The 13,680-nt window shown below is 43.0% G+C and overlaps 1 protein-coding gene across 5 annotated transcripts in view; it reads left to right on the top strand.

Annotated features, from left to right (window-relative positions):
- The window catches only part of INVS (inversin), a 234,441-nt gene that overhangs the window by 153,250 nt on the left and 67,511 nt on the right, over positions 1–13,680 (top strand). For all 5 annotated transcript variants that reach the window (XM_023202710.2, XM_023202698.2, XM_023202696.2 and 2 more), the window contains one exon: positions 5,904–6,010. In XM_023202710.2, coding sequence (XP_023058478.1) covers positions 5,904–6,010 — 107 coding nt within the window. The remainder of the gene's footprint in view (positions 1–5,903; positions 6,011–13,680) is intronic.

Below are 13,680 nucleotides of genomic sequence, written 5' to 3'. Positions count from 1 at the left end.
CTTACTTCTTTGTGGATTTTATATATTTTGAGATTTTGGGGGGTTTTTTGTTGTTGTTATTGTTGTTTGTTTGTTTCTTAAGACAGTATCTCACTCTGCCACACAGGCTGGAGTGCAGTGGCATGATCGTGGCTCATTGTAGCCTCAACCTTCCCAGGCTTGGGTGATCCTCCCACCTCAGCCTTCTGAGTAGCTGGGACTATACAGGTGCACACCACCACACCTGGCTAAATTTTTTTTTTTTTTTTTTTTTTTTTTTGAGACGGAGTCTAGCTCTGTCGCCCAGGCTGGAGTGCAGTGGCGCGATCTCGGCTCACTGCAAGCTCTGCCTCCCGGGTTTATGCCATTCTCCTGCCTCAGCCTCCCGAGTAGCTGGGACTACAGGCGCCCGCCATCTCACCCAGCTAGTTTTTTGTATGTTTTAGTAGAGACGGGTGATTTGTTTTTCTAAGACCACCAGAGTGGGCACAAAAGAACCAGCGAGTAGGCAAGGCTAAAAGCAAAACTGCAAATTTATTCTTTGGTCATCTAGCTTCAGGGACCGGAGCTGGGGGTGGGGCGGCGGAGTTTCTAATACAGTCCGGACAAGAGTGGGGCTGAGAAAGCCCGCCCCCGGCGCATCTGCTGGGAGCGACTTTTCTAGGAGTGGAAGGGCAATAGGCAGGGCACGGGCATGTCGGGGGAGGGGGGGCGCTCCGCAGGTGCCACCAGGTAAATCTTGGTCTCTTCGGATTGACATCACCTGGTGCATGCCTGATTAATCTGCACCTTCCCGGGCGTCAGCTGCATTTTCGCACACACGGGTAAAAGCCGGTGATGAAGAACCCGGAAATGTGCCATCTTGCCTCCGTTCATCCAAACAGTCCAACCTTTTATTGATAATAGTGATAAAGGGGCGCCGTGGTCTGTCTGGCTACTTCCTGCTGTTAAGGGGCGTCGTTAAGGTCGGGGCCCATGGTTGGCATTTGGACGTATGGATGAAGAATAAAATAAGGCACAGTATTAGTATAGGAATGAGGAATGGAAGCATTTGTTGGAATATGGGCAAAACCCAGAAGGATGGTCCTGGCAAGGTTGGGGAGTATGAGATAGTTAAGAAAATTTAGTAAGTTTGAGGCTAGTGGGGGAAAGCCAAACTGATTTCCACTGATTGCTTTCAGTAGGGGCCCTTTTTAGCTGGGAATGAGGAAGGAGTGCGCAAAATAGTTGTTGGCTAGGCAGCAATTAAGGAGTGGAGTTTTTCGTGGAGTGGATGGCTTTCCGCTTACTCCTACTACAGAGATATTGGATGGAAGGCTAGGTCCAGAGAAGGACGGCAAAACAGAATAGGTAGCCTCGCTGTTGATTAAAAAATTGTCTTACCCGCTACCAGGAGAGTTACCCGCAGCTCGGCGAGGGTGATAGGGGTCCCCGAGTCTCGGCACCTTCAGTTGTCGTCGTCCAGATGTAGGAGCTGGAAGGAGCTTCCAGGATCCTGGTAAAGGGGGTCACGTGGAGACGCAGCACCTGTTCTCAGGGTGGGGCAATCAGACTTCCAGTGTTCTCCCTGCTGGCAAGCAGGGCAGGGGGTTGCTGGTGGACGAGGGTTAGGACATTCACTGGCCTAATGTCCTGATGCCTTGCACTTATAGCAAGGCTGCGTTGGGGCTCCGGGACCCTGCCGACACCTGTTGGCATAGTGTCCTGCCTTGCCGCACTTATAGCAGGCTCCTTTTGCAGCCTTGGAGTCTGTGGGGTGTGTGCTCTCTGGCCTGGGGTTACGACTGGGCTGTAAAGCCACTGCTAGAAGCTGAACCTTCTGTTCAAGGTGAGCTTGCCCTCTCCTCTCTGGAGTTATAGACCTTAAAGGCTAATTTAACTAGGTCTTGTATTGGTGTCTGAGGACCATCCTCTACCTTTTGAAGTTTTTTTTTTTACGAATGTCAGGAGCTGATTGAGAAATGAAATAAGATGCCAAAATGGTGGCCCCTGTGGGGGAGGCCGGATCTAACCAGGTATACTGGGTTAGAACCTCAGTCAGTTTAGGGTAGAGGTTAGGATAACCTGGAGGTCATGCCAAGTTAAGTCATAGGCCTGACAAAGGTGTCTAAATTCCTTTATGTATATGGTAGGATTAGCTGAGAAATCACCTAAACGCTTCTCAATTTTGGAAAGATCGGCCAATAAAAAAGGGACATGTACTCTGACTACCCCCTCCGCCCCAGCCACCTCTCACAAAGGTGCTAACACTGTAAGAGGGTGTGGGCAGAGATAGGGGACTCAAGACAGCCAGTTGGGGGCCCCGAAGGAAGCATGGGACCGAGTGGATTACTAGTAGATGAGGAGGAAGGAGGAGTCTGGGCAGGAAGGGAGGGGGTGGAGAGAAGGAGGAGTATAGGGACGAGAGCTTAAGGCCCAAAAGCCTTGTACGTAATTAATTTCGGACCGCTTGCCTAGCCGCTGGCAGAAATTGCTGAGGTCGATCACGCCACAGTGGAAAGGAAAATTAACCGCTTCCTCCTAAGGTCTTGTTCGAGCTGTAAGGTTTTTAAATTGGCTAGGAGGCACCCTAAGGGGGTGCTCTTTAGAAATTTGGACTGGGGGTTTCCCATTTGTTTCCTCTTTACCGACACACAATGGACACAATGGAAATGGAAGTGGATCTCTGCCTGGCTTCAAAGTGTCCTTTGGAACCAGCAGAGACAGACTGGAGGCTTTTGAAGCCAAGGTGGAGATTACCTTCAGGCGGACGTCTCCGTCCTGAACGGGTCTCCAAGCCACATGGTGGCTCCCAAGCCACTTGGTGGCTCCAAATGGACCTCGGACCTGCGCAGGATTTTGGCCGAGGGACACAATGGACACAATGGAAATGGAAGTGGATCTCTGCCTGACTTCAAAGCGTCCTTTGGAACCAGCAGAGACAGACTGGAGGCTCATGGAGCCAAAGTGGAGATTACCTTCAGGCGGACGTCTCGGTCCTGAACGGGTCTCCCAAGCCACTTGGTGGCTCAAAATGGACCTCGGACCTGTGCAGGATTTCTGGCCGAGGGAGGTAAAGAGGAGACAAGGGCACTTACCCCAGAGAGGCCGTGAGAGTGAGGGAAGCGGGTCTCAGGTCCTGGTCCGTCTGTGGCGTGGGAGCAGGAGGAGGTTCCTCAATCCCTAGAGGCCTGAGGAGGGGACTCCTCCCGGGTCTTCGGCACCAACTGATTTGTTTTTCTAAGACCACCAGAGTGGGCACAAAAGAACCAGCAAGTAGGCAAGGCTAAAAGCAAAACTGCAAATTTATTCTTTGGTCATCTAGCTTCAGGGACCGGAGCTGGGGGTGGGGAGGCGGAGTTTCTAATACAGTCCCGACAAGAGTGGGGGCTGAGAAAGCCCACCCCCGGCGCATCTGCTGGGAGCGACTTTTCTAGGAGTGGAAGGGCAATAGGCAGGGCACGGGCATGTCGGGGGAGGGGGGGCGCTCCGCAGGTGCCACCAGGTAAATCTTGGTCTCTTCGGATTGACATCACCTGGTGCATGCCTGATTAATCTGCACCTTCCCGGGCGTCAGCTGCATTTTCGCACACACGGGTAAAAGCTAGTGATGAAGAACCCGGAAATGTGCCATCTTGCCTCCGTTCATCCAAACAACAGGGTTTCACCGTGTAGATCAGGATGGTCTCGATCTCCTGACCTCGTGATCCACCCGTCTTGGCCTCCCAAAGTGCTGGGATTACAGGCTTGAGCCAGCGCGCCCGGCCTCTTTTTTTTTTTTTTTTTTTGAGATGCAGTCTCATTTTGTCACTCAGGCTGGAGTGCAGTGGCGTGATCTCGGCTCACTGCAAGCTCCGCCTCCCAGGTTCACACCATTCTCCTGCCTCAGCCCCCCGAGTAGCTGGGACTACAGGCGCCCGCCACCACACCTGGCTAATTTTTTTGTATTTTTAGTAGAGATGGGGTTTCACTGTGTTAGGATGGTCTCAATTTCCTGACCTCGTGATCCGCCCACCTCGGCCTTCCAAAGTGCTGGGATTACAGGCGTGAGCCACCACGCCCACCCTGCCTGGCTAAATTTTTTTTATTTTTAGTAAAAAAGGGTTTCACCATGTTGCCCATGACTGGTCTTGAACTCCTGAGCTCGAGCAATCTACCTGCAGCCTCCCAAAGTGCTAGGATTACAGGCATGAGCCACTGCACCTGGCCTGTATTTTGAGTTTGTTTACTATTTCATTGGTCTTGCTCCTGTCTTTTCTAACTTCTAATTTCTATTTTGGTTTATTCTCTGACACATAGATTATTTAGAAGTATACTGTTTAATTTTTGGTCAGTTAAGTGTTTTCTCATTTTTTAAATTGATTGTATTAGTTTTTTTTAATTGCTGCTGTAACAAATTACCACAGGTTTAGTGGCTTAGAACAATACAGATTTTTTATCTTACCGTTCTAGATGTCAGAAATTCAAAATAGGCCTTACTGGGTTAAAAATCAAGGTGTCACCAGGGCTGCTTTTCTTTTGGTGGATCTAGGAGAGAATCCATTTTTTTACTTTTTAAGTTTCTCAAGGCTGCCCACATTCGTTGGCTGATGACCCCATTCCTCCATCTTCAAAGCCCCATTGGCTGGTTGAGCCTTTCTCTGTATCACTTATCTGTATAACTCTTACACTCACCCTCCTGACTCCCTCTTTCCCTTATAAGGACCCTTGTGATTACATTAGGCCCACCCAGATAATCCAGGATAATCTTCCTATCTCAAGATCAGCTGATTAGCAATCTTAATTCCATCTACAACCTTAATTCTTCCTTCTCATGTAACATAACATATTCACAGGTACCAGGCACTAGAATATGGACATCTTTGTGATGGAGTGCATTATTTTTTTGGAACTTTGTGGCCCAGCATATGATCGATTTTGGTAAATGTTCTGTGTACATGTGAAAAGAGCACTAACTCTGTCCTTGTTGGATGCAGCATTATATATATATATCAGGGCCCTTTTTTTAGGTCTGTTATTTAGGTCTTATATATCTTTACTGCTCTTTTGTCTGTTCTATCAGCTGTTTTAAAAGATTGGTTAAAATCCCACTATGACTGTGGATTTGATTATCTTCCTTTTTAATTTTGTCAATTTTTCCCTTGTATATTTGGAAGCTTTGTTATTAGATGCATACAAATTTAGCATTGTGATATCTTCCTTTTTGACTCCTTTAATACTATGAAGTATCCCCTCTTTATGTCTACCAATGCTTCATCTCTTCTTTATCTTTCATGACATTGAAATTTTTAAAGAATACAAGCCATTTATTTTACAGAATTTGACTCAATTTGTGTTAGTCTTACGTTCCCTCATAATTAGATTCCAGTTTCACATTTTTGGTTGGAATATTACATAAGTAATATGAATCCTTCTCAGGGTATTACCTCTGGAGATATATGATGCCCCTTAACATAGTGTTCATTGGCTAGGCGCGTTGGCTCATGCCTGTAATCCCAGCACTTTGGGAGGCTGAAGTGGGCAGATCACCTGAGGTCAGGAGTTTGAGACCAGCCTGGTCAACATGACAAAACCCCATCTCTACTAAAAATACAAAAACTAGCTGGGTGTGGTGGCAGGCACCTGTAATCCCAGCTACTCGAGAGGCTGAGACAGGAGAATCACTTGAACCTGGGAGATGGAGGTTGCAGTGAGCTGAGATCTCACCATTACACTCCAGCCTGAGAGACAAGAGCAAAACTACATCTCAAAAAAAAAAAAAATAGCGTTAATTACAAGCGCTTGGATCAAATGTCATTTGCTTTCTCCACTGTATATTTAATATTTTCCCTTTTTGTAAATAAGCAATTTGGAAAAATGATTGCTTATATTAATTTTGAGTTAGCATAAATAACCACATGTCCAAAAATACTCCAGATGTACTTGATTTTTGTTTATGCTTATAGGGAAGAACAGCTTTGCATTGGTCCTGCAACAATGGATACCTTGATGCCATTAAATTACTGCTAGACTTTGCTGCGTTCCCTAATCAGATGGAAAACAATGAAGAGAGGTAAGTTGTTGTTGACTTCTTTTTTTTTTTTTTTGAGATGGAGTCTCGCCCTGTCACTCAGCCTGGGATACAGTGGCACGATCTTGGCTCACTGCAACCTCCACCTCCTGGGTTCAAGCAGTTCTCCTGCTTCAGCCTCCTGAGTAGCTGGGATTACAGGCATGCACCATCACACCCAGCCAATTTTTTTGTATTTTTAGTAGAAATGGGGTTTCACCATGTTAGCCAGGCTGGTCTCGAACTCCTCACCTCGTGATCCACCCACCTCAGCCTCCGAAAGTGCTGGGATTATAGGCGTGAGCCACCTCGCCCAGCCAAGTTGCTGACTTTTTTTTTTAAAAGTGCTCTTTGTTTATCATACATCCTTTCTACCAGATTTTTTAAATCTTAAGATTAGATGTTGTTCAGAAATAATAACTGTACTCATAAGAAAATACACTATGAAATACTGAGCCAGAATAGAAGAGCAAAACTTCCATGTGACGTTGATTTAGAATCATGGGATTTTATAGCTCTTCAGAATTTTATCTACTGCCTAGGGCAAGCACACATTTTGCAGATGAGAAAATTTTAGTCCTGCTTCTGACTTCTTGCTAACATAAGGTCAGTGAAATCCTGATTGATTGGGCCCAGGAGTTCATTTAGGCCAGCAGAATGTGTTACATATTCCAGAGGTTTCTCTTGATGAAGAGGATATTATCAGTCAGTGGACAAAGAGATACCACCATGTAGCATGAAAACATAAGAAGTTAAGATGAAAGTTCAGGGTTTAATCTAAATGCAGATTGCATGAATAATATAAGGTGTGGAGACTTATGTTAGGGTTATTGCCCAAGAATCCAGGCCCAATAAAAAGGACCAAACAGGCCAGGCGCGGTGGCTCACGCCTATAATCTCAACACTTTGGGAGGCCGAGGCGAGCAGATCACCTGAGGTCGGGAGTTCGAGACCAGCCTAGTTAACATGGTGAAACCCCGTCTCTACTAAAAATACAAAAAAATTAGCCAGGCATGGTGGTACATGCCTGTAATCCCAGCTACTCGGGAGGCTGAAGCAGGAGAATTGCTTGAACCCAGGAGGTGGAGGTTGCAGTGAGCCAAGATCATGCCACTGCACTCCAGCTTTGGCAACAGAGTGAGACTCTGTCTCAAAAAAAAAGGCCGGGCGCGGTGGCTCACGCCTGTAATCCCAGCACTTTGGGAGGCCGAGGCGGTCGGATCACAAGGTCAGGAGATCGAGACCATCCTGGCTAAGATGGTGAAACCCCCTCTCTGCTAAAAACACAAAAAATTAGCCAGGCGCGTTGGCAGGCGCCTGTAGTCCCCGCTACTCGGGAGGCTGAGACAGGAGAATGGCGTGAACCCGGGAGGCGGAGCTTGCAGTGAGCCAAGATCGCGCCACTGCACTCCAGCCTGGGTGATGAGCAAGACTCCATCAAAAAAAAAAAAAAAAAAAAAAAAAGGAGCAAACAATGTGAAGTCTAAGGAAGAGTGATTCTCGGTGGTCTTAGATCTAGGAAGATTCTTAAAATTTGTAGGTAACAACTGAGTTTGTGATCACCCTTCCATACCTGAGGTCCTGTTACAGGAAGGGGGTCCCGATCCAGACCCCACCAGAGGGTTCTTGGTCTTGCACAAGAAAGAATTCAGGGCAAGTCTGCAGTGCAAAGTGAAAGCAAGTTTATTAAGAAAGTAAAGGAATAAAAGAATGGCTACTCCAGAGACAGAGCAGCCCTGGGGGCTGCTGGTTGCCTGTTTTTTTATGGTTATTTTTTGATGATATGCTAAACAAGGAATGGATTATTCATGCCTCCCCTTTTCAGACCTTATAGGGTAACTTCCCGACTTTGCCATGGCATTTGTAAAATGTCAGGGCGCTGGTGGGAGTGTAGCAGTGAGGACGACCAGAGGTCACTCTGGTCGCCATCTTGGTTTTGGTGAGTTTTGGCCGGCTCCTTTACTGCAACCTGTTTCATCAGCAAGGTCTTTATGACCTGTATTTTGTGCTGACCTCCTATCTCATCCTGTGACTTAGAATGCCTTAACCTTCTGGGAATGCAGCCCAACAGGTTTCAGCCTCATTTTACCAGATCCTCTTTAAGATGGAGTTCACACGCCTCTGACAGTCCCTCTGACCTAGGTCTTTGTGTTAGTTCCCATGTTTCATGGATGCTCTAACTAAAATGGCTCCTGCTGTAATACCATTCTCATCTTCTTAGCCACCACCCATTCTTTCTTTCTATTAGTTGGTGGGAAACTTTGTTGAGAAGGGACTTCTCTAGGTCCATCTCAGAGGAAACATGTTCCTGTTTTCTAGAACCAACTCCTTTACCACTTCTTTCAGAAACTTCCCTCATTAGAGGGACAGCTGAAGATGTCTCCCTTTGAAACTAAAAAAAAAAAGAAAGTTTAAGAATCCTCAGACTTAGTGATGACTTGTTTTGTTTCTATAAAAATTTATTCTGTGTAACAGCATTTACTGCCTGACTGCTATATTTTTAAGGAAACAATGAAATTTTTTTAACTCAATTTCCATTTATATGCTAAACCTTGAATATGAGACCTAAGTAACTGCATGAATTAAGGTGTTTACTCTCTCCCGGAATAAGCATATGTTAATTACAGACCAAAACACCAAAGGAAAAATCCTCATAACTGTACTTCCAAACTATAGATAAAAAGAGACAGTGGCAATAACCCAATCTCTGTTAATGTTTCATCAGCAGTGTACCTTGATGTACAAATGTCAGAACTTGGCACTGCCTTTTACGTTTATTGACATTTCAGTTTAGGCATTCTACTCATGCCATCAGGCCATTCCCTGCCACATGGCAAGTCCAATTGTATCTTGTCTGTTGTCTATATCCACATTGTTTCTTGGTTGGTTACCATCAGTGTAGGGCTAATTTTTACTTCTCATACATTGACACTAGTCAGTTGATGAACACCGTATAGACATAATTTTTGCCAGCTTCTGCTGACTTTCAGTCAATAACTATTTGGGGTGTGACACACTCAGCCCAACACTGATGGGAATATTCACAGCACTTGAATTTTTCTAAATTGAATTTGGGATAAAGAAAGATTCAGTAGTAATAATCACAATGTGTTTTATGATCACACTTGTTTTAAATGCTAGGTATAGACTTCAATCTTAAAATTATGCTAGATATTTGGATTGTGTCTCTGAATAAAAAAATGAGAATACTAATTTGAATAAACCAATTACAAAAATACATTTTTTAAGAAAATTGGGTAAATTTGATTATGAAGTGGTCCTTAGATTTTACTAAGGAATTCCTGTTAATTTTGTTAGTATAATAATGGCATTGTGACTATGCCCATATTATTTACTGATGAATACTTAAACACATAGAGATGAAGATGTTACGGGAAAGTGGTCCCAATCCCAACCCCAAGAGAGGGTTCTTGGATCTCTTGCAAGAAACAATTCAGGGTGAGTCCGCAGTGCAAAGCAAAAGCAAGTTTATTAAGAAAGTAAAGTGGTAAAAGTACAGCTACTCTATAGACAGAGTAGGGCATTCCCGAAAGTAAGAGGAGGAACGAGGCCACCCTAGGTATAATATTTGTTTATATACAAGATAAAAAAAGGATTATGGGGAGATGTGCTATGCTACAAGGGTTTGTGATAAAGAATTCATTTTCTTAATTACTACATTTTGCAAGAATCAATATTATTATCTTTAAAGCAAAATTAGGAATGCCTTTGTTCTCCAGATATCAGGATATTAGGACTCTCTCAAGTCTGGGTCTGTTTAGTAAACATTATCAGTCTGTTCCCTTAACTGTAAACATCTAGGAATACCTTTCTGGGAATGCAACCCAGCAAGCCCCAGCCTCATTTTCCTAGCCCTCACTCAAGGTAGAGTCCTCTGGTTCCAACACCTCTGACAAAATGATAGAAGTTCCAAGATTAGCTGTAAAATACTCTAGCAAAGGCCAGGCGCGGTGGCTCACGCCTATAATCCCAGCACTTTGGGAGGCCGAGACGGGCAGATCACAAGGTCAGGAGATCGAGACCATCCTGGCTGACACGGTGACACCCCGTCTCTACTAAAAATACAAAAAATTAGCCAGGCATGGTGGTGGGTGCCTGTAGTCTCAGCTACTTGGGAGGCTGAGGCAGGAGAATGGCGTGAACCTGGGAGGCAGAGCTTGCAGTGAACCGAGACTGAGCCACTACACTCCAGCCTGGGTGACGGAATGAGACTGTCTCAAGAAAAAAAAAAATACTCTAACAAAAATAAAAAGGAAGGGGCTAGATGAAGCAAATGTAGCAAAAAATTGTTAAATTTAGGTATTGAGTATGTAAAGGTTTATTGTGTTATTCTCTCTATATTTTTTATGCTTAAAATTTTTTGTAATAAAAATATAATTTTTTACAGTAAAAACATTTAAGATATAATTTTCAATCCAGAAGCGGCCTAAGAAGTCTAGTTCTTTTCTTCCTTTCCCCTTTTACAGATAAGGAAACAAAAGACCAGAGAAGTTAAGAGAATGCCCAGGGTCACACAGGTCCCCTGACTCCCAGATGAGCATTCTTTAGGATATATTAAGCTACATGTTATTTCCTTTCATAATATTTGTAGGTAAAGAAATAATTTGGGCCCTACATTTTATAAACTAAATTTTGTTAATCCTGCTTATATGTTATGTGGAGGATACTACCTATTAATAATTATAGAAAAAATGATCAAACTTACCAAATACATATGTTGTTTGCACATTGATTTAATAAACAGTTTTATTCGATAGGAAACATACTAAGTAATTGATATACATGTTGTGGAAGGATTACTGAAATGGGAGACATGTTATCTTAGTTCTAGTCTGCATTCTATAGAAACAATTTACATAACCTTTGGTAAGTGGCTTAACCTGTCTAAATCTGTTCATCCATTTATAAAATGAAGGTATTGAACTAAATGACCTTTAAAATGCAGTTTAGCTCTACTACTGGAAGGTTTAATGACTCTATGGTAATTTTTTCCGTTAGAGAAAGCACAATCAAGGAAGGCATTTTAGAACTTGTAGCAAGAATTTTTTTAATCCTCCTGAATTTAAAAAATATTATCCACTTATAAATAATGTTTTAAAGTTTATATAGATGCCTCTCTACTTACAGCCTTCTGGTCCCTGAACAGTAAGTGGCAAATGAAGCTGTCCTAAAATGGAAGTTCCTTAATTTCAGTGTTTGGGGTTTCCTCCCAAACTCAATTTCCTTACTAAAGTGATCAAAATACTCCTAAAATGAAAAACCTCTTCCTTTTATGTCTTAACTGTGACTGTTAGGTAAGTTTTGAAGAGAAATCTTTTTTTTCTATAATCGGATGATTTTCTATGTCTAGTCATGCATCCATATAATCATCCTTTTTTCTGCCTCATAAATCATCTGATGTTTTCTCCCAAGACCTTTGTGGCCTTGGGCTGGTCAAAGTCATCCTGAGAGGAATCAGCATCGGTGGTGGTCATGGGATGGTCATAGATACTAGTTTGGGTCCTATGGAGATAATATTTTTGATAAGCTGCTATGGTATTGTAAACCATACAGCAGTGAATATCCTGTAATAATAACAATCAGAGCTGACATTTATTAACTGCTTCCTTTGGGCCAGGAACATTGCTCTCCTCTTCATACTTACTTTTCCATTTTCTCCTCATGCCAGGTCTGCAACATATTACATTGTTTATCAGATGAGGAAAACTGAGGCTTAGAAATGTAAAGTAAGTTGTTTAAAAAGTGATAGTCATCATTACCATTGTTGGGTGGTAGAATTAGGGGAATTTTTTTACTTCAATTTTCTTTTTTTGCAGTGTTTGAGTTCATGAAATCTATATCATTTTGACAAAGTAATTTTTCTTTAAAAAAGGAAATCATATCTCCCAGATATGAACAGTGGTTAATTCTCAAGGTGGGAATATGGATGATAGCTATTTTCCTCTGTGTATTTACCCAATTTTTTATGTTTCCAAAATTTAAAAAGAAATTTTTTTTTAAGAATGGGCTTGATGCAGTGGCTCACGCCTGTAATTCCAACACTTCGGTAGGCCAAGGCAGAAGAATTGCTTGAGCTCAGGAGTTCGAGACCAGCCTGGAGAACATGGCGAAATCCCATCTCTACAAAAAATACAAAAATTGGCCGGGTGCAGTGGCTCACGTCTGTAATCCCAGCACTTTGGGAGGCCGAGGTGGGCAGATCACCTGAGGTCAGACGTTAGAGACCAGCCTGACCAATATGATGAAACCCCGTCTCTACTAAAAATACAAAAAAAATTAGCCAGGTGTGGTGGCATGCACTTGTAATCCCAGCTACTCGGGAGGCTGAGACAGGAGAATTGCTTGAACCTGGGAAGCAGAGGTTGCAGTGAGCTGAGATTGCGCCATGGCACTCCAGCCTGGGCAAGAAGAGCAAAACTCCATCTCAAAAAAACAAAAAACCAAAAATTAGCCAGACTTAGTGGTACATGCCAGTAGTCCAAGCTACTTGGGGGGGTGAGCCAGGAGAACTACTTGAGCCCAGAAGGGGTCGAGGCTGCAGTAAGCTGTGTTCACACCACTGCACTCCAGCCTGGGCAACAGAGTGACACCCTGTCTCAAAAAAAAAAAAAAAAAGAAAAAGAAAAAGAAAAAGGATGTGCCAAACATAGCACATCTAGAAAGCTGCCATTTGAGATTTAAATATACAACAATATGACAATAATATTCATCCCTTATAGTCAAAACAGTGATGTATGTACACTGTACACAATTTAAAAGGACATTCACTGAAGACTCAATGTTCCTCCTACCCCTGCCTCTGAGACAGCTAGTTTTCCTACCCCAGAGGCATCACTGCTAGCAATTTCTTGGAAAACTTCTGGAAATACATTTTCATAGATAAACATATAGGGATTTTTTTTAAATATACAAATGGAACATGCCATAATAACTCCTGTTTCTTGCCTTTTTCTTTGTCTTCATTTAACAAGACATCCTGGAGATTGTTCCTTATTTATTCATATACAGCAGTAATGACTGCATATACAGATGTCTTCATTATATGGATGGCCTGTGCATTGTTTAAGCAGTCCTCTGTTGATAGACATTGAGGTTGTTTCTATTCTTTTGCTATGAGTAACTATACTTCCATGAGTAGCCTTGTACATAAAGCATTTCACATGAAAGCAGATCTGTAAGATAAATTCCTAAGAGTGAAACGGCTATGTCAAATGGCATATATGTGTGAATAATTTTGATAAATATTGCCAAATCATCCTCCCTAAAAGTTAAAGTAGTATATGAGAGAGCCTGACTCTATCCTTGCCAGTGCCGTGTCTTACTAAGTTTTCTGATGTTTGCAAATCTGATCATCATTGAAAGGTACTTTCTCATGTTAGTCTAATTCATATTTCTCTTAAATTAGTGAGGTTGAACGTATTTCTTATATGTTAAGAGCTATTAGTATTTACTCTTCTGGGAACTGTTATCTTTGTCTTTGGTGTTTTTTTTACCCTGTAAAATTTTGTTATTTTTATGTGGTTAGATTTGTCAATCTTCTCTATGGTTTCTGAAAATTTTTTTTTTTTTGGAGACAGCATCTCACTCTGTTGCCCAAGTTAGAGTGCAGTGGCGTGATCTCTGCTCACTACTGCCTCCACCTCCTGGGTTCA

Source organism: Piliocolobus tephrosceles, chromosome 14 (assembly GCF_002776525.5).
Source record: "Piliocolobus tephrosceles isolate RC106 chromosome 14, ASM277652v3, whole genome shotgun sequence".
Classification (NCBI taxonomy): Eukaryota; Metazoa; Chordata; class Mammalia; order Primates; family Cercopithecidae; genus Piliocolobus; species Piliocolobus tephrosceles.
This window is presented reverse-complemented; position numbering and strand designations above follow the sequence as displayed.